A 20,273-nucleotide genomic window follows, 5' to 3' on the forward strand; every position below is an offset into this window, starting at 1 on the left:
AGTGGCTTCCTTGCTCAAAGAGGTTTATGAAATTCCTGCTTTATATATGGGACTCTGAACACTTGGTGCACACAAGCATTGAAAGGCATTGTTGCCATCTCTGCTTCACGGGGCTCTGTCATGCCAGTTGTACTGGCAGCCAGAATCACTCACCGGCACCTGGTGTTCACTCACCCTGACCTGGCAGCCCTGTCTGCCTGGAGAAAACAGGCAGCAGCCCTCACCTCACTGTGTCCAGAGGTTCAGCCACCACTGCTGAACACACACCTCAGAGGGGGACCTGGAACCGCCCACTCATTCAAATAGTCTTGGCCATCTTCTTTTCAAGTCCCCTTTGAATAGGTCGTGGGTTAATAGTTCAAGAGTACATCGAAATCAGTATTTTCTAACTGCATCTGATTACTTGTGAGGTACAAACCGCAGTGCTGGACATGTGACAGCACAACAGGACCTGGGGGAGAGGGTGAAGCCACAGGGCCCAGCCCACCTATGTAAACCCAGCAAGATGGTTTTGTGTGCTCCCTTCTTGCAAGAGAAGGGAGAAGCAGCACTCCCAGGGAGGCACAGCCAGTTACCACACCAACCCTAACAAACAGACCAGCTCAAGGAAGAAATAGGGTCAGCTGCACGGGGGATTGTCGGATCTGGGGAGAGATGACCACGAGTCTTCTGTTCCCCAGGTAAGACAGCTATGACAAAAGGGGAGGGCTCAGTGCAGGGAAGAGTGCAGGACCCAGGAGAGAAAACTCAGTGCTTCATCATTACTCAAACTTTTTTCATGCACCTCTGCTGTGAACAGACTTACAACAATTTCTATGGCATCCTCAGAAGATGAGGATACTAAAGATACTTCTCCCTGAAAAGAGTCTTGCATGCCAAAAAAATTCTGTTTCCCACCTCCCCCGCACTCCACCCCCAAATAAATCTAGGGGATCTAATAAAAGATATTATCTCTCTCTGCAAATTTTATCTCAGTTATAAATAAGACATTGGGCCAGATTCTCAGCTGGCATATATTTTGGGTCACTGAATTGAAGCTCAGGAGAATTGCACTGATCTGGCCTTTTGTCTGTAATGCAGATTAGTAGAGGGATGGGGCTCTAAAACAGTATCTGCAGCCAGACCACAACTTCAGGCACTTCCTTGCCAGTTCCTTGTGCGGGGGACCATAGATCACAGAAAGTTACAATGCAGATCAGAACAAAGTGCAAACGTATGGACACCCCAAGCACATTAATTCTTGAGCAAATCCTTAAAATGAATAGAAGAAGCCCAAGAAGGGAAAAAAGAAAGAGTACAATCTACTGGCATTAACAATTCAAACACACAGTAAAGTTAGGATTAGAATGATTCTGTCCATTTCCTAATGGAACACAACATTTATCAACAGAGCACTGACAATGCTGCCTCAAGATTCTACACGGCTGAACTTCTGCATGGAAGAAGTCCCACTAAACTTCTCAGCCTGGCAGAGCAGAAAAGCCAGCAAAAACAATCGGACAGGGGTAAAACCAAACAACAAATGAACATATATTCAAGCTGTAGCGTAGCGAGAAGGAAGCAAAGCCTCAAAGCAAGCCCTAACATGCTCCAGGGCACAGGATTGCTTTGCCAGGGCCCATTAATGCCATGTAGTTGTAACCCAGCACCCACAGAAAGAACTATGGTTTTATATAAAACAACATGAAAACCTATCTAAGCTCAGCAAACCACCAAAAAGTAAATCAAAGTAGCTAATAGAACTCAATTATTTTTTTAAAAAAAGGATGTAATATGAAGCAAGAAAAGCATCCCAAAATTTTGGAATGGTCAATCTGGAAAAACTCATGGATAGTCCTTGATTAAGAACCACTTATTATTATTATTATAGCTGCACAACTTGGACCTGTGCTTTTGTATGGCAAGGGAAATACCCTACGACAAGAAGTCTCCTCTTGGGGGCTGTGTGCCTTGTTAGCAGTGAGACCACAGTGTGAGAGAGACCAGGAGAACAAACCTAGAAGTGACTATGGTGAAACTGAAGGATTCCTCAGCACAGGTGACATCCTCTGTCACTAGGGTCGGGGGAACACAACAGGCTAGTTCTTCTTTCCAGCTGAAGCCTTTCCCCAGGCTTTTTCTATCATCATCCCTTCTAATGTGGCAGCCTTGCATCATGTGGTTGCACCTCTAATTCTTCCCTCAGCCAGTGATTAAAGGACGGCCCTGAACTGCAATGTTTGTACGAAGACTTTGAATGTCTGGGAGTTTGGGATCTTTGGAGCAGATCCTTTGGCTAAGTCTATGAGAGAGATAAAGATACCTGTCAAAAGGGGAGCCAGTGAATTTCTGTTTATAGCAAACTGCCCTGTGTGGGCTCAATTCACATCAGAGTTTGTCAGGGACAGTTCATTACTCACAACTGGGCTAGGGGCCCACCAAGCATTTGAGGAGCTGCTGGCCTTTAGTAAGGCCATTAAAAACAAAAAGCAGTAATAAATACTGTTGTTATGCCTCCAGAAAGCCCAAAGATTAAATGAACTGGGAATCTTCCTCTCTGACTAGAGTTCCTCCTGATCACAACAGCCTCTGTAACAGAACAGACTGAAGAAGCTTGCCAGCCACAACTGGTGCTTTTCTAGGGTACACTGGCATAAACAGTGATCAGATTGCTCAGTTTTCCCTATGAGATGTTATGACTGCTGTATAATAGGCAAGTAATGGGAAAACAAAGATAAGGGCTTTGAAAGGCATTTATTTTAAAAACCCAAACAACCAAATCAAACAAAACAGCTTGCTAATTGTCTTTAAAACTTTTGTGTTAATATTAAGCACCTTAAACCCATCTGAGAAAACTGAAATAACATTGGACTTATCTTTGACTGCTGCATGGTGGCAGTAGCAAATGCTTTTCAAGACCAGAGGAGTCCATCAACTCTAAGCAAATAGTCCATTATCCAGTTGCTGTTCAACATCTTTCCTCTCAGCAATCAAACCTGCACTACCTGGCTTTAAGTGGGACTAAGCTTTCTCTGAAGTCGTAAGATGATCTTTGAGCTGGAGTTAAATAAAGATTTACTGTATTTTCAGGCTGCTTTTGACCAGCACTGGAGAAGGCAGAGGAGAGAGACTTGCTCATCCATCATGTCATTCCAGCATGGCTGGTAGGAGACAGCTGCAGCCTTATCAGTCAGGGAGTGCTTAGCTCCAGTGCTAGGGAATGGGCTTGCTTGCTCTGCCAGTGAGCCTTGAGACAGCTTTTCCTGTAGCTCCAACTGATAAAAAAGTTGGAGTTTTTCTAAAAGCAGCTCAGGAAGCAAACAGGTCAAACCACACAGTCATGTTGCACTTGCAGGAAAGGGCATACCTGAAAAAGGGACCAGAAATACCCCCTTTAGTCCAGGGTGGGGAATTAGAACATAAAAAATGCATGTGAAGGAAAGGGAGGACTGAGAGGTTCATATGCCGCTGTGAACCCTGATTGTATGGACCCATAGGAGTGACCCAGAGCCCACCAGGCAGGACTCTACTCCAGGCACTGCTCAATGCATTGGTTTGGAGTATTCTGGTGTATGTTGTTGTGATTCTGGTGTATATAATTTGTTCCTTTGTTTTTAAGGAAAGAAAAGAGGTTAAAATAATAAGTAGCAGTAAGACATACACATTGCCAGTCTTTTCACAATAGATTTGTATCACATAAGAGAGCTTGCACCTTTTATTCTTGCTGAGCTTTGGTCAGCACTATTCTCTGAAAGCAGTCATTTTGCATAGCAGTTAATCTCCATCATACTCACGGATGCTTAGATATTTTCAAATCTGATTTTAAAAAGAATAAAATCCAGCTACAGCTCTCCCATGGGTAAAAATATGTTAGGCAATTTTTTACACATTGTTTTACAAGCTAGTTTGCAGATCTGAATTAAAATTTAAAGGAAAAAAAAAGGAAAAAAAAATTATCCGTCTCAGAAATGTGTTTTCATTGTGGAAATATCCATGAGGTACATTTTGATCCCAAAGTTTCCTGGTTTCAGAGCTACCAATCTGTTTTTAGCAGGGGATGCAAATCACAGCAGAAGTGCAGCTCTATGCCAAAAGTACTTCCCATCTAAGAAACGCATACACAACCCAAACTGGTTGTTTCTGGCAGCATGGGCTTCGTGACTTTGTCCAGAAAAAGGCAACAAAGCTGGTGAAGGATGTGGAACACAAGTCCTTTGAGGAGCAGCTGAGGGAGCTGGGGTTCCTTAGCCTGGAGGAGGCTCGGGGATGACCTTACCACCCTCTGCAACTCCCTGGAATGAGGCTGTAGGCAAGTGGGGGTCAGCTCTTCTCCCAGGCAAAGAGCAGCAGAACAAGAGGACATAGGCTTCAGCTGGGGGAGGTTTTTGCTGGATATTGGGAAGAAATTCTTCACAGAAAAGGTGGTTAGATATTGGAATGGACTACCCAGGAAGGTGGTGGAGTCATTATCAGTGGAGGTGTTTAAAAAGACTGGATGTGGCATTCAGTGCCATGGTCTAGTTGACAGGGTGATGTTTGGTCATAGGTTGGATTCCATCTCAAAGGTCTTTTCCAACATAATCAATTCTGTAATTCTATGCTAGGTAGAGGGTTTGGTGATGTCCCCCAATTTTCCTAGACATTTATATCTCCTGGGCAAACACTTTAAATACTTGAACACTTCAATGTCCCTATGCTCACTACAGCATTTGGCTCCATTCAGCTGTGTTCACATGCTGACTTTGTGAGTGCCCCATCTCCCTGCAGCCACTCCATCTCAGATGCATCTTTAAAAACATAACTGCACAGTCCAAAATAGCCTCATTTCAAGATTAGTTAGACTCCCACACTGCATATTCCAGTCCAAAATCTTAGCCAGTGTACATTTGTACCATTTTTCTTCAGCTATCTCAAGGGATTTGCCAAATGTATACCAAAATTTCTTGTTCTTATAAGAGAATCAAGTATATGTCACACTTAGATATCAATATATTTAAATCAGATTTGGTAAGCTTAAATTTGACATAATTGCCTTTCCTTCTTTTTTTTTTTATTTTCATACGGTATGATCATTGGCATCTGTCAGCTTTTAATCTGTTTAAAACTTTATTGGCATAGTCATATAAGGTAAGTAAATATTTTTTTCATGAGCCTATAAAACATTATTAGTTTATTTTTTCATCATGTCAGGTTGGATAAGTATCTCAGTGCCTGTACATCTTCATGAGGATTTTATTATTTATTTTGATTTAGACTAAACTAAAATGAAGACCTGTGCCAAAGCCCTGAGCTTTTTTGACAGTCTTTAAAATATACAGTAATAAAATTGAATTAACAGGCTCCCTCAGTGATTTCCAGATGGAAATACACTGGTAACAGCAGAGAAACCACAAGAGCTTTAGCCCGCTCTGTTCTGCCCCAGCATTGCAGGAGACAAATCCTTTTCGTCTTTCCCATTCCAAAGTACAAGGGCCAGAGGGCAGTGGCAATGGGGCAAGTAAGAATGGGATCCAGTCATCAAAATAATAACCTTGCCCATTCCCAAATGTCAGACGAGAACATGAGCTTTGTAGGCTGGTGCTGGACTTTGCAATTTTTGAGAAACAGTAGCTCCAGAATAGATGATTCAGCATTTTATCCACACAGAGGATTAATAGAGATTATCTTCAGTAGTGCATCAATTGTGTTGTAATTCATTCTCTAGTTTACTTGTACAGAATTAATGTCTCTGTGTAAACGCCCTTGATGTGAATTAAGAACACCATAAAGTACATAGTTTACCCCAGACCTGAGGGGAGAAGAGTCTACATAGGTTCATTTTTCACCTGATGAATCCTGAGTGCTCCAGAGTAGACAGTTCTGACTCAGGACACTTCATTATAAACCTCATCTTTTGTCCAGTTGAAATAACCTAAGCTATTTCTCTCCAGCTTTATAAACTGGTCAAAACAGGTAAATTGCTTTCTTTGAATTTATTAAATACCAAAAGAATCAACATCGGAGGAAAATGTTGTCCTGCATGGAAACATCTGCATGACTTTGCCTTTGTACACCCAATGTCCCTATCATCCAAAGAAGAATAATGTAACCTGCATGAGAAGCTCAGAAGAGTGCAGTGTTATATCCACATTGAGCAAACCTCATCTGAGACCTTCAAATGCATTGCTCCTGCAGTCTTTGCTAGCCAACTCTATAGGAATAGAGCAATACTCAGTTGCAAATAAGTGAAAGTTTGATTTTTGTGCTTGAAAGAAACTCTTGTACCTATGAAAGACGTGAGTAACCTTGCCAGCCCCCTGTGGATGGCACCACTCTAGATGCAGAGTAGCCTTTTGGACTGATTGTGTTGTGTGGGCTTGATCCATTACAATTAGTGTGTCTTCAAAAACAATGGTAATTGTAGGGGCTTGGTAATTGCAGGACTGAGTCCACAGCCCTACAAATAAACGGGATGGAGACAGAGAATAAGCAAATTAAGCAAACAGAGTTAAACACTTTTTCTGATGTAATTTCTCTATTCCACCCAAATGATTCCTCCTTTTGAATCCAAACACAACATCCTTTTTGGGTACAAGATGCATCCTGCCCACTTACACACCTGCTCCTCCCTGTCCTGAGCCTTCCTTACAGAACACACTGGGAAATGCTCTTTTACAGGAATTACAGTTTCTTCAATGCAAAGATAACACATTCAGAAGAATCCAGAAAGGAAATGAGGGTTCTTCCTCCTTACCCCAGCAGATCCTGAAGCAAGAGGGAAGACTTCACCTTCAGTCAAGTTAAGCAATACATATCGATGATACCAACAGGTAAAGCAATTCAATAGAATCCAAATCACTCCTGCTACAATTGCTGTTGAAGTACAGAGAAACTGTGCTCTGGACACTATCATTATTTAACTAAGGAGATTTGATTAACTAATAGTTAAAGAACCCCAGTGCCAGCAGATAGCATCCTTGCCCATGCAGCTGTCCCATTTTTCCTCTCACCCCTATGCCACGTGCAGAATACCTGGAGGGGGCTGGGCCACCACCGATCTGCAGGACAAGGCAGAGAGTCCACAGCTGAGGCAGCTGCCTCCTCTTGAGGGCTGGGGAGGCCTGGGAGGTGTGGGACACTTGGCTCAAGGCTTCCTTCCCTGTAGTAAAATCAGGAGACCTCTGTGCTACCCTACATTGCGCTGGTGCCAGGTGGTGGCAGACCAAAGAGCTGTAACGAGGTCTCTGTGGTTTCCCTTTCCCCCTGTATTTCCCTTCCTTTCTCCATGGCATCCCAAAAGTGAAAGTCATCAAACACACAAGCCACCATCACAGTTGGAAAAACACTGGCATGCAACTTCAGTAAATATAACTCAGTTGTACCGATAAAATTGAAAACAGAGGAATTACATAAAAAGAATGTACATTATTTTAAATTGCAATTTTTATATGTTCACTTTTATTGCCTCACTCTTTAAAATAAATCCAGAACCTGACTTACTTTAATAAAAGTTTAATTTCACATCTTGGTTTCAATTCTGTACTTTTAATTTATTCTATGGCCAGCCTTCTGACAGGAAAAGAGCTAGAGCAGCTGGGGAGTTTTACAGGCAGGTTATACTCAAGTCACTGTAATACAGTGGTTAAAAGCAAATTCAATTGTAGCTTCCACTATAGAGGAATGTTTTTGTCTTTCTTTTTTTCATATGTATTGTTTTGAAGAAGTAGCAAATGGAAATGGAGCCATTTTTCACACCTGAAACTGTTAAACAAATGCATCGGCATTTCTCAGTCACATTTCAAAGTCAACGCAGTGGCAGACAAGAGGCCAAACGCAGAGTGCATTATACAGAAGTTACCCACAGCAGCTTTCAGAAGCCTCAGCATACCAAGCAAAATTTGAATTATACTTCTTTTAACTGAAAATTGCCAAGCGATTTCAGAGCACAAAGGCAAATATCAATTACTTGCCTTGCTCCACAGCTGAGCAGTTGCTGACCTCGAGCTCATTCAACACACATTAGCAAAGCCAGGTTGGATATAAACAAGGGCAGAACATGAGTTGCAAAATGATTATCAGAAGTAACTAATACAACAGCACAGAAGTGAAATTGCCTCTTTAAGCCATTGGAGACTCACAGGTCTCATATTAAATGCTGCCTCAACACATCTGAAACACAAGCAAAAGCCAAGAGATGCCCACAGACACACCTTGGGGGAGTCTGGACTCCACACGGCCGTGCTCAGCGCTCCCCATTTCCCCAGGGAGCGCCTGGCTCTCCCAGCCCTGGAACAAGGAGTCCCCCCAGCCCCCTCTGAGGGGGCACCTCATACAGCTTCCCCTTGGCCCGGGAAGGGGAGCCCTTGCTGCTCTGCCATCACCTCCGAGCCTCTTGGACCACAGGGCCTCTCAGGGTACCGTGTCCAGCCAAGAGCGGTCCCACTACGGACCTCCATCCCCGACCAGCACTAGCCATCGGCTCCAAGCCCCCATGTCGCTATCAACAAGCAGCCAAGGAGGCAAAAAATCACTAGCAGCCTCATAAGCATGTGCTCTTACCTGGAGGAGGAGTGCCTGGCCGGCCCTGCCCGCTTCGGTCGGCAGCGCTGCTCTGTGGAGAGCCGCGGCTCCGGGGGCCGCAGCCGCCCCTCACAGCCCAGAGCGGCTGAGGTGAGGAATCGCCGCCCGCCCCCGGGCCTGGCACAAGGACACAGCTGAGGCCTGTCACTGTCATTGGGGATGGGGACACATCGGCGGGAAAGGGCCAAACAGCCTTTCCAGCAGCAGCCCTCAGGAAGCGATTTTTGACCTCTTTCTCCTTTGTTTAACCATCCCCTCGCCAGAGGAAAAAGCTGTCCTCAGGGGCTGCCAGGACGGGTCGGGGGGCTGCGTGTGGCAACACGTGCCATGACCAAGGCAGGTGGGATTTGCTCAGGCAGGGCTGGAAATCATGTGAAGGACAAAGCTGCCTCTCTCAGGACCAGAATACACACAGCCAGAGCAAGTTAAGTATATTTGGAATAAAATGGCAGGAGTTTGCAGATGCAGAAAGTGAAAACAACCCTTGTGAGGCAGCGAAGCTCTCCGTGTGTCAAACACCCACACAGCCCAGCCTGGCAGGAGATCAGCAAACCTCTGCTGTCTCGACATGTGACTCCCCAGCCACTTTCCTGGGAAGTCGGCACACATAAACATCCTGCTTCTGAAGAGTTTATGTGCAAGCAATGAGCAAATCCCATCCTTCAGACTCACAGTAGAAGCACAACATCACACTTACGATGTGAGATGCCAAGAGTCAACACGGAACATGCGGGTCTGCACGCAGTAGGGAAGAGATGCAAACACAACTGCTTCTGTCCCTATGCTTATAAACCTGCTCAGCTCCCTCTCAGGGAAGCTGCGTTTAACTCCAGTGGTGGGTACTTGTGCTCTGGCTGCTGAAGGTCTTGCTTATTGCTACAGTTAGCGAACAATTGCTAACTCATCACTAATGTGGCATTCACAAGGTTCCCTATCCAGCCACTCATAGCCAGTTTAACTTTGCTCTGACTGGTCTACAGCTGTAGCATATCAGCACGTGGTTTTAAACAAAAGAAAACTAAAGTGACCCTATTGCTCTTTCCTCATTTTTTTTTGGAAGGGACAATCAGCCTATGCTTTCTGCAACAGCAAGAAGGATAATTTTGGTTTTAGTAATGTAAATCACACAGTGACAGAGGTGAAGAGGAAGGACCCGAAGCTGTAGCATGGCTGAGCAGGCAGCCCACAAAGGCTCAGCTGTAAACACCTACTCGAGCCCAGATATGCACGGGAGTCTTACGTGAGCTACTGAAAAGAACAGGAAATAACATTACGTTTTATTTGTGTCTGCAGAGCAGCACACAGCTCTACAAACGAAGAGATAGTGATTTCCTCTCATCAGCCTTAAAAAAGTACTAAATTGTAACCAAGGCAGCAGATTTGTTACCATCTGACATTTATCATTTCTCTGTAGCAACCAGGTCCCGTCTGCCTGACTGTTGCTGCCAGATGTTCATTTCACTGTAATTTAGCCATACACACAAGATACTGGCTTGCACTGCCCTTGCTCTGTTTTCCTCATTAGCAATTCTCTTTGCTTCCTGGTCATGATTTCGTTAGCAGTAAGTCATGCAACAGCCAGGTGAAGTTGTACAAAGAAGTTTTTATTAAGCGTGCTGGTGGGCTCTGCTGCCCGCTGAAGCTTTGCTGAGGGACAGCCTCTGTGTACCAGGAGGTGATGCTAAACCTCTGCACTGCACAGGAGAAAGGACCTTCTTGAGAGCCTTTCTCCACTGTCCCTTGGGCAGCTGTCACTCATCTCCTCCTTCAAAAACAGTAAACCCTGCTCCCTTAGCCACATGTTGGGTAACAACACGGACGGACTCCACCCTTATAAAGCTACAGCAACATCCTCCAGCATCTTTTCTCTTTGGCCTTGTCTCTCCCCAATCCCTTTTCACAGCTTGTTTTTGTTCTCTGCAGACTGTTTTTAATGATGTGCTTGAAAGGGATCTCACCTCTTAAGGAGAAGGCTACCAATTACACTTCTGCACGAATAAACTGAGCTCCGATACCATTTCAAGGAAGCCAGCAGCTTCTATTCTTCATTTTCCTGCACTAGAATGTGGTAACCTGCAAAACTGAACATAACTGAGAATTCAGGCATAACACAGTTACAAGCATGAACAGAGAAAGACAAAATCTTCATTTTGTATGAAAATCTTAATTTTAAAACACTTGACTGAAAGAACAGCGTTGCCCTGTACTTCTAGAAGCAACAGTACTAAGAAGGTAAATTTGCCTTGTGGCTTGCCCACTTACCAAAGTATTGCGTTCAGCTCACCCACATCTTGCTTTCTAACATTAGCCAGATTTACTTCCCTTAATAACGAGCTTTTATGGCCTCATCTCTACATGTATTTACCCAGCTGCTATGTATTTGCTAGGTGAGCATGTGTGTCACTTCATGTTTCAGAAGGGCTTTTAAGCCTCGCCTCTGGGCAGTCAGGATTTCCTGCTCTGCGGCGGCAGGAACAGAGCGAGACAGGAAACACTGCCGGCTGCTGCCACGGGCTGGGAGGGAGCAAGGTCAGCGGCTGGGTTTGTACCTTCTCATTACTACCACAGCCTCAGGACTGAGTCTAGTCAAGAACTGAACTTACCAAACTGCCCTTTTATGTTTTCAGTATTTGCCAAACTTAATTTGAGTACATAACATCAGTGATATTCCTTGTCTTTAAAATGCTTTGACTATCGTGTTGCTGAGCCAGCACTGACTGGTGCAATGGTAGTGCCAGATATCCACACGCTCCGTGTCTGTGTCCCTCGTGGGAATAGAGCCAAGCCCTTCCAGCCCCCTGAAACGGGAGTAGTTGTATCATGACCCTGTCTGGAGATCATCCATTTTATATTTTGCTATATAGAAGCATTGTAGGAAGTCAGCCACACTCAGACAAGCCAGATGACATTGAACAGCAGAGTTGGGACAATCACTTGACATTCCTCATAATTTAGAGTTTTAAAGTATTATTTTTAAACAAAAACATTTTTCATTTATTTCCTAATTTGATCTCAAGTTTTAGAAGCATCAACTTAAACCTTACATGACTAGAGTCACATAATCAAATTTTTGTCCATTGTCTTTTAGCACACACACAAATCCACTGCTGTGGTCAACACTTCTGTTTTATCCTTTAGAAGGCTGCCATGATTTACAGTACTACAACAAATACATTAATGTAAAAATTGCTATGGGCCCCATTTGGTGGGGGGGAGGCAATACTACGGACTACCACAAAGGTGTGAACAGGCAGAGTGCTACTCAAATAGGAATGTTATACTGGAAATTACCAACAGTCGATTGAAATTCAGATTTATTCTGAATCAAAATGAAAGATTAATAAAGTTTCCCATAAAAAGATCAATGCTTTGTTTTTCCAAAGTGCAAAAACAAATTAATAAATGAAACATTTCACAGCATTTCAATAAAGATACATATTATTGCAATTTGTATTGGTAAATAGTGCAAATAACAGTATGATTTAAAATATCATAGCCCCCATATTTTTGAAATGGAATTTTTAATTTCAAACTGACAGCACTAGTATTTTTCAGAGACAGCACAGCAAACATCTTTGCACAGTATTTCTGACCACCTCTGCCCTTTGAGCAAAGCAGACCTTAAAGCTGACACTGAAAAAAGCAGCCACCTGCCAATTCTGGTCTCCATAGAGGGCCTGAGGAAAGACATCAATTTATGTTAAAGGTAATGTGGAATTCAAAGTCAGTGTTGGGACTATAAAACCATAAACAGTGAGCCTGTAGTATTTACACAGCTGTGAGTTCAGATCCAACTTTTTATAAAATTTATGTATTTCAAACAAAGAGAACACTGATGGGGCCTGGCTGTCATCCTGAGACAAGTATATCATCATCTAAAATCTCCTTCAGATTGAGACAAAGTGGATCCGAGTAAAAATACTGCATTTTAATGCTGTTAATAGAAGGAAAACACAAACTGCTTGATGACCAGGTATTCTCCTTCCTGTGAGCAAGCACACAAAAATTGAGAAATTGTCATAGTTGTACAAGGTGAACCATGTCATTAGTTCTTCTGTCTCTTGCATACTACGCCTTTTACAGGTTTTGTGCAATGTGTTAAGACTGAATAATGGTGCTAACACAAGACAATGCAACATTTCTTTAGAGCAATGTGATTTCAGCCAGTTTAGCTTAAAAGGCACAAAGACTTCATAGCAGTGATGCAGATAACTGTGAAATATTGCTTCTGTTCACACGTGATGCATTGCTGCACGCAGAACTCTAAGAGATTCCAGGACCTGTAACAAGGAAGTTTTACGTGAGATGAGCACAGCAGCAGGAAACAATATACCTGTTGCAACAGCTTAATACAACAGGGCTTTGAAATGTGGGGAAGCAAAGTAAGACAAGGTCTGCTTCTGTACTATATTTGAAAGAAGTTTCAAAGAGCAGCTCAACATTGTCCCTGTCCTGCCCTCACCAAAGGGGTGAAATTCTCAACCAAGCAGCCTGGCGTTCAAGTGTTGTTTTGCCCTTCCTTCCCTGAAGTTCTCTCTTTCCTGTTTTTGCTTTACACGGGACACAAAAGCAGAGCTCCTGTTAGCATACTTTTATAAATTCAATCTCTTCTCTCCCAGCAAGTGCCAAAGCTTTCCTAATAGTTTTCCTTAGGTAAGAGATCATCACCAAATTAAAATGAAGCAATATGACAAGTTAGTAGAATATATTTGTTTAGTTTGATCACAAAAAACCACATACTGGTTTAGGCCAATTTTCTTTTTATTAATAATATAAGGTTCTGTAATCTCTTAACATTACAACTGAAGCTTTACAGTTAATCTCACACTAAAATGACAAACACTGTTTGGCTTTATTTGCAGAAAATTAAATTACAACCTTGATAAACATACATTTCCAAGATTGAGAAGCAATTTGTGTTTTCTGAATTTCAGTGCTAATGTATTCCTGCCCTTTGAAATTGGTTTCAGTTAATTAACATTGCTATGGAAGAACTATTTGGCCTTGCCTCTTTCACAGCTGTAAGGCAAAGATGACATCTCTATTATACTGTAAGTCAAATCAAGACACATTTTTCTTTGACTGTAAGATTTAGATCCTGGATCAGCTTTTAACAGATTTGCTTCTTTCCCCTCAGACTTTTATAAAGGTCTCTCTAATGTAAACAGATTTTACAGTCAAGCCACAGTCACTCTCTGCACCTTTCCTCCTTCAAAGGGAGCAGAAGCTGTGTAATTGGAAGTCATTACAAGATTAATTAAAACTGCTTGTAACTTACATATGGCCAAAATAGTCAAGCAAATGCAAAAGTTGTGTTATGCATCAGCACTTCTAATCTGCATGGATCAAACTCCATCCCTAAACAGGCCGCAGCTACAGGAAGGGAAGTGCGTAGAAAGAAAGAGCATTCAGAAGGAAGAGGCGTGGAAGACTATAGTATTAGAGAAAGTAAGATTTTGTTTAAATGGTGAATGATCTCTATCTAGGTCTTCTGAACTTGCATTACATTTTTTTTCTATTTGCATTAGCAATTTAAATGTGAAATTAAAGACAGTAATACATATGTTTCAACTGCAGTTTCAACTAAGCTCTGACCCATTCGTAAGATAGTATTTAGGAAGACAGCAATATCCATTACATTTGTAGTTAATCTTTTCCTCAGAGCTATCCAGAGACAGTGCTTTGGGACCCTTGTTATTTCACCTTCCCATAGGGCAACTGACATACAGTAAAAATCTTTACTGCATTTTAAATCACTTCAGAAGTCAGTGGCTATTTAAAGGTTAGAGAGTATAAGGAGTTTTTACCTGTGTACTTTCAATACAAAAAAGGATGAGAAAAACCATAGTCAGAAAATTTAAAAATGGGAAGGATGTTGTGGAGCTGTGTTGTACTTTAGTCAAAATCTTAAGAGATCAGTATTACTAAGCTATGACTACTTGTTCTACTCTTTGTGCTGTCATTCTGCAAAAAAGCTTCACATGCTTTCCTTCAAAATTAATTCTTCATAGTTACACAAACTTTCATGGAGGCACATAAACACCCTTCATATTTACCAGCTCCTAGAAAGGCTTCCACTGGGGAATGACACAAGTCATCAGTGAGACGCCAGCTGTGGCCACAGAGTCACCACTGTGCAGCTGAGGTGAGGAAGCCCCTGCACCACCATGTGCAGATTCACTTCACCAAGACACCTTTGTGTACTTAAGGAACACTTAACCACAGTGTGAAGGCTCAGTCTCCTAAAACGGACTACACTTACTGTTTTGGTTACTGCTGAAATATGAACTCTGGGGACAAGAAAAATTAATAGATTTATATACTGAAATGTTGTGAAATAAAGACCATTCAAAATAAATCCAGCTGCATTTAAAGTATCACATGAACATTCTTGTCTTACGACCTGCAGATCATAAAAACATTTTCTTTCATTACCTTGACAGCATGCAGTTTAGTCATGTTTTGAGTGTCCGTGTTTTTCAATCATTTGAATTGTAGCATGGAAATTAATCTTAGAACAAGTTCAGAACTGTCTGATATGCAGTATTTTTCCAAGAATTTTATACTCTTTTTGGTATATTACCAAAACTGAGAGCTAATTAGAGAGTATTCTAAAATAGTTTAAAAACAAAAATGCAATTTATCTTTTTCTCCTCATTAGCGGCACTACCAATACAAAAGGTGTCCAAACTGACACTACAGAGCTGTGAAGCAGTTGCCTAGAGACAGTGTCCTCAAAGGATAGTCTGTATTTTTTTCTATCTTATGCATATACATTAATTATCAAAAAGTTGGATAATTTGCTTTAAGAAAGAACCCACCTTAAAAATGGATCATGAGTATTGACAAATACTTTGTTTATTTTACTGATTAAGATTCAAGTTTCAATGTAAAAATGCTTACTCTCACATGATACGGATCAAGAAAATATTTCATTTTCATAAAGTTCAATGGACAATTAAAACTGTGGCTACTGTGAAGTAAATAAATGATTCATAAAGGCCATAGGAAACTGTACAAAACAAATGGGAAATCTCACTTCCAGGATGACAGCAGGTTGTCCATTAAAGTGTTTTATTAAACTGTTGTGACTGTTTCAAAAGACAGTGCTGGGCAGTTTCATTTGAATAACTGAAAAAGAAATTTTGCATCTGTGCAAAACAAACACAATGGGAACAAAACCCATACACACTAGGACTGAAGTACAGATGAACACAAAATTTTGTTACAAACCTGTTTTCAACGTACAGTGAGAAACGTCCATTGTACAAAACTTAGTGACTGACCTACAATTAATTTAAGATTATCCCAGCAATGCAAATACAACTCAGAACAGTTCAATTGTGTAAGATTTTCCAGCAGTACTACAGGGAGAGACTACTGAATTTTTAGTAGTTTGACTTACACTGTCTCTTTTGATTAAAGCCTACATTTGTACTCTTAAGTATTTGCTGGTTACAACTCTGTTACATGCTTAATTCAGTACAGGGAGATACTCCTTGGTGTTCTCTCATCTGTCTCTTTGCAGCTTTCCTTTAGCAAGAGGCTGAGCTGAGCAGCTGCTTCTGTAGAAAACACTGTTGTCAGTCTTTGTCCTCCTTGCGGGGGATGCTTTAAGTAAGAAACATCTGGCAGTATCCAGCACTGAAAATACTGTCAGCTGTGCTGCCTAGCTGAACTTGGAAACCCAAATTTGCATTTCCTGGTTTGTACTTTGTGCCCAGTAGGTTGGAACATTGTTAAGTAAAAGTCCATAAACATTAATAGTGATGTTTACACTTTATTGGGGGAAGAGGGAAGGGAGTAGCAAAAATCAATGTAAGTTACTAGTTTTTAAAGTTTAGTCTATGTTATATTTGATTACTGGGATATCAATACAATGAAAGTGGAGGAATTTCAACAGTAATTTTTAATTTTTAGTACATCATTTGTGCAGAGCTTTATAAAAGATTTTTGTTTCCAAAGATGTTATTGGGGTCCACATATTCTTTAACAGATCTCAGCATTCCCAGGCCAACATCAGAGATGCTCTCCTTCATCCAGCGCTTCCGCAATTTGCCTACTGGAAAAACAAAAACAAAGTGTTTCAATATATGGCAGGATTCTAGGAGCCAATCAATCTTGTGACCATGAATGAATAAACACTGTGTGATAAATGCTTTTATTCAAAATTGAGAAATGTTTTGCTTTATTTGATTTATTGAGCCCACCAGACTATCAAGCTCATTAAGCTCAGCATACTCCCAGAGGAGGACTGTGTTCCACACTGTCTACTTTCCTCAGAAACTATGAAATTTAGATGAAGCTTAGGCTGAAATCACATATTCTATTAAGACAAGGAATCAGTAATAAGTTTTTAAAAGCCACAAACTGATTTTAAGTAGTCAGCTGTAGAGGAGATTACTAAAAAGCAGAACCCTACGTTTCTTGATTACTTTAAAGTGAAAATGTAATTCAATAATCAAGCTTAAACCAGTATTGGTTTAAATAGCTAAAAATTTTTTTTCTACGAAGAAGGTTTAATATTTCATTTGAAAACTTCTATGCTGGTTGGTAATTGCTCAATAGCATTACACAAGAGCTTTGTTTCCCATGTAAAACTGGCTATTCACAACATATACCAAATACAAACAAAGCTGAAACAATCTTTTAAGAACTCATTTCACTAAATTCTCATAATAGTCCTGTTAAATGGCCAAGTGTTCACATGCTAATTAACCAAATCATCAACTCTGATTAAGAGATCATTCAAAACTGAGGACATTTTTTTCATTAAACACACTCTAGCATTTAACTTGTCAGCCTGAAACACAATCCATTTGTCAGTATGATAAGACATAGTAAAGGTTTGAGAGACAGAAGCTTTAAGAGTATCTGAAGCTAAATTCAAGCCATCTTTTGTGCCCTGTTTCAGGGTAACCATCAAACTGTCATCAGAATAATAAATTACAAGGACACCTCTGGAGAACAGAGTATATTTGTTTCTACCTTAAGGAATATGAGCCAGTCACAATGCCGACAGAAAAAGCAAATAATGTGAGACAGAATGAAATTTGCAGTTTGCTAGAAAACAACTACTAGCAGCATGTGTGTCAAGATCAAAGATCACAACTGAAGGACAAAATAATTTGTCATGTGGTAGGAACTGTGGCTGTACTTTGCAGCCCCAGCTCAAGAAAGAATCCCTGTTTGTGAATATACTATCACTACAATGTGACTGTCTGAGCAAGCTGATGTGGTTGAATTCTATCTGTTAAAACTTTACTACTACTACTGAACACCTGAATCGTGGATGTGGCTTGACCATCCCTTCAAGTCACTCACACTGGCTCTTACACAAGCAGCTGAAGAACAGTCATTACTATTCTCAACTGTTATCTGTAATATAGTTTCAGTGAATGTGTTCTGTGGTTATGGATGTAATTGTCCTGAAAAGACTGCAAACAACTGCTCCAACAAGATGGAGCACATTAGAATCACAGCAGGCTGCCCAACAGCTAGCATGCCTGCCTCTTTTACACCTCCAGTAATAATGCAATTCCACAAGGAACTGAACTACTGTCTGAGCAGCACCAAACAGTCGTTGCATATTTAATGAAGTCGCTCACCAAGTGCTGGAAAACAGAAGGTGCTTGGAGTGCATCATTAGTTCTGTCAAAGTGATAATTTACACATCTATCTTGTCAAATTTTCTATGGTTTATACTTTTGCAATAATAAATCTAACATACATCTGATTAGTGAACTGGAAAGAAAAAAAGCTGTACTACAGTTACCAGCAGTCCTTCACAAACATGCTCAACAAAAAGATTTTAACCCCTTGATAACAGCAAAGTTGATCCCCTGCTCCTACCGTTCATGTCAATAAAATATACCTGGAGCTTTCAACTACTCAAGTTTTCACATTAGAGTTAAAAAGCCTTGAGGTAATCTCTCCAAATTCTAAGCTGATCCATCAGATAAAATGGAAAATAGACCAAGTGAAGAAAAGGCTCTGTGAAAATGAGAGCAGAACTTAGAAAAGTCATTTATATATTGCTGCACTTCAGGTTAGTGCTGTGCTATTTTCTGGTCCTTCTCCACAGGACAACCCAGTTGGCTCCAAGGACAAGAAGGGAAAAGGAGGAAGAAAATGCCATAATAGTAAAAGATGTTTCTGTGAACATAAAAGCAATCCCAAGTGACAAAGTTGCTTACCTCTACTCTTAGACTAGCTAAAGAACAGCTCTGCACTCAAGGAGGCCTTAACTCCCCTAACAAGAAGGTCTCAGTTAAGCCTGATCTTATCACAGACTACAGAAAACCAACTTCCCATTTCTAGCCTAGAGAAAGCAGACTTTTGAGTTTTAGCCCTACATGATGGCATTTACCTAGAACTGATGGGAGACTGCACAGAACCAGAACTGATACAAGCATCTAGCACTTACAGGCTTTTAGCACTGTATACTTTTCTCAATCAAAAAATGAGATCAGAACCCCCTGATTCTATATGCTACATCATAACATTATTAACAAATCAATTTGTAGTAGCTTAGCATAGCAAGTTACTACTTGTCCACTCAGCTATACACACCACCACATGCACAATCCTTGTGCCCCAGCTGGAAACAAACACAGCCCTTCCTTCTTGCATCTTCTTCCTCTGAAGACACTTAATCTTGCATCTGAAGGGACGGTGTCATAGAGGATGGAGCCAGGCTCTGCTTGGTGGTGCCAAGCAAAAGGACAAGAGGCAATGGGCACAGAAGTTCCATCTAACTATGAGGAAGAACTTCTTTACTCTGCAGGTGCCCAAGCACTGCCCACAGAGGGTGTGGAATGTCTCTCACTGGAGATATTCAAGAACCTTCTGGACGCAAGCCTGTGCAATGGTGCTCTAGGATGGCCCTGTCTGAGCAGGGAAACTGGATGAGATGACCCATTGTGGCCCCTTGCAATCCTACCCATTCTGTGATTCAGTGATCTTATTTGTCCAAGATGAGGTACGAGAGAATTAGTTTTCAAGTTTTACAGGTGTCAAGTGGCCTGTTCCTGAGGTGTGCTGAGCAGTCTAATAGTGCCTGAAAACATTCACTACTAGTAAGCCAGAAACCTCCAATCTGAACCCCAGCCTATTATACTGAGTACAGACCCCCCAGCATGGCAGAGAGCCTACTTCACACAAGGTACTTCAGATCAGAAAGCCAAGGAGCTTGTTCAGTAGCTACTCCAAAGACAGTCCAACACCAACCTTAGTTTTAGGTTTTTATCCATCATTCTAGTCCACATATGAATGAGAAATACATAAACTGTCTAAGTAACTTTTCCCCAGCTTTGATACATGCTGCTCCATGCTGGTGTCATTGGAAAAGCTGTTCATCTTTCCATTGCCCTTTTTCACTTGCTCATCTTCAAAAATTCATCTGGATGGCTACAAAACATCTGGCTGCTAAAAATGGAGTGAGCAAACAGCAGGCAGCCATTGGTTTTCTCACTTTTGGAATATGAAGCACCAGGGCAGACACAAACAGTCTTGTAAGGAAAGTTTTCATGTAGCTGATTGATTCCAGGAATTACTCTACACCCATGCAGAACAGATTTATAGAACTGTGTGGTCCCAGTGGAAATAGGTTCTGCTGGCACTGCACATTGTACTTCCTCTGCTCCAGCCCTTTCAACTTGAGGAGTCAGTTACTGCAAAACAATAGCTTTGCAGAAGGAGCAGCAGTGACAGGTCCTACAGGTCCAGCTGTTGCA

The 20,273-nt window shown here is 41.5% G+C and overlaps 1 protein-coding gene across 2 annotated transcripts in view; it reads right to left on the reverse strand.

The window, feature by feature from the left end:
- Positions 1 to 13,214: 13,214 nt before the first annotated feature.
- AGPS (alkylglycerone phosphate synthase) overlaps positions 13,215 to 20,273 on the reverse strand; it is a 53,304-nt gene continuing 46,245 nt past the window's right edge. For both annotated transcript variants that reach the window (XM_082285074.1, XM_082285073.1), the window contains one exon: positions 13,215 to 16,600. In XM_082285074.1, the coding sequence (XP_082141200.1) occupies positions 16,479 to 16,600 (122 nt within the window). In that variant the 3' untranslated portion in view covers positions 13,215 to 16,478. The remainder of the gene's footprint in view (positions 16,601 to 20,273) is intronic.

This window comes from Coloeus monedula (assembly GCF_965178545.1).
Source record: "Coloeus monedula genome assembly, chromosome: 7".
NCBI lineage: Eukaryota > Metazoa > Chordata > Aves > Passeriformes > Corvidae > Coloeus > Coloeus monedula.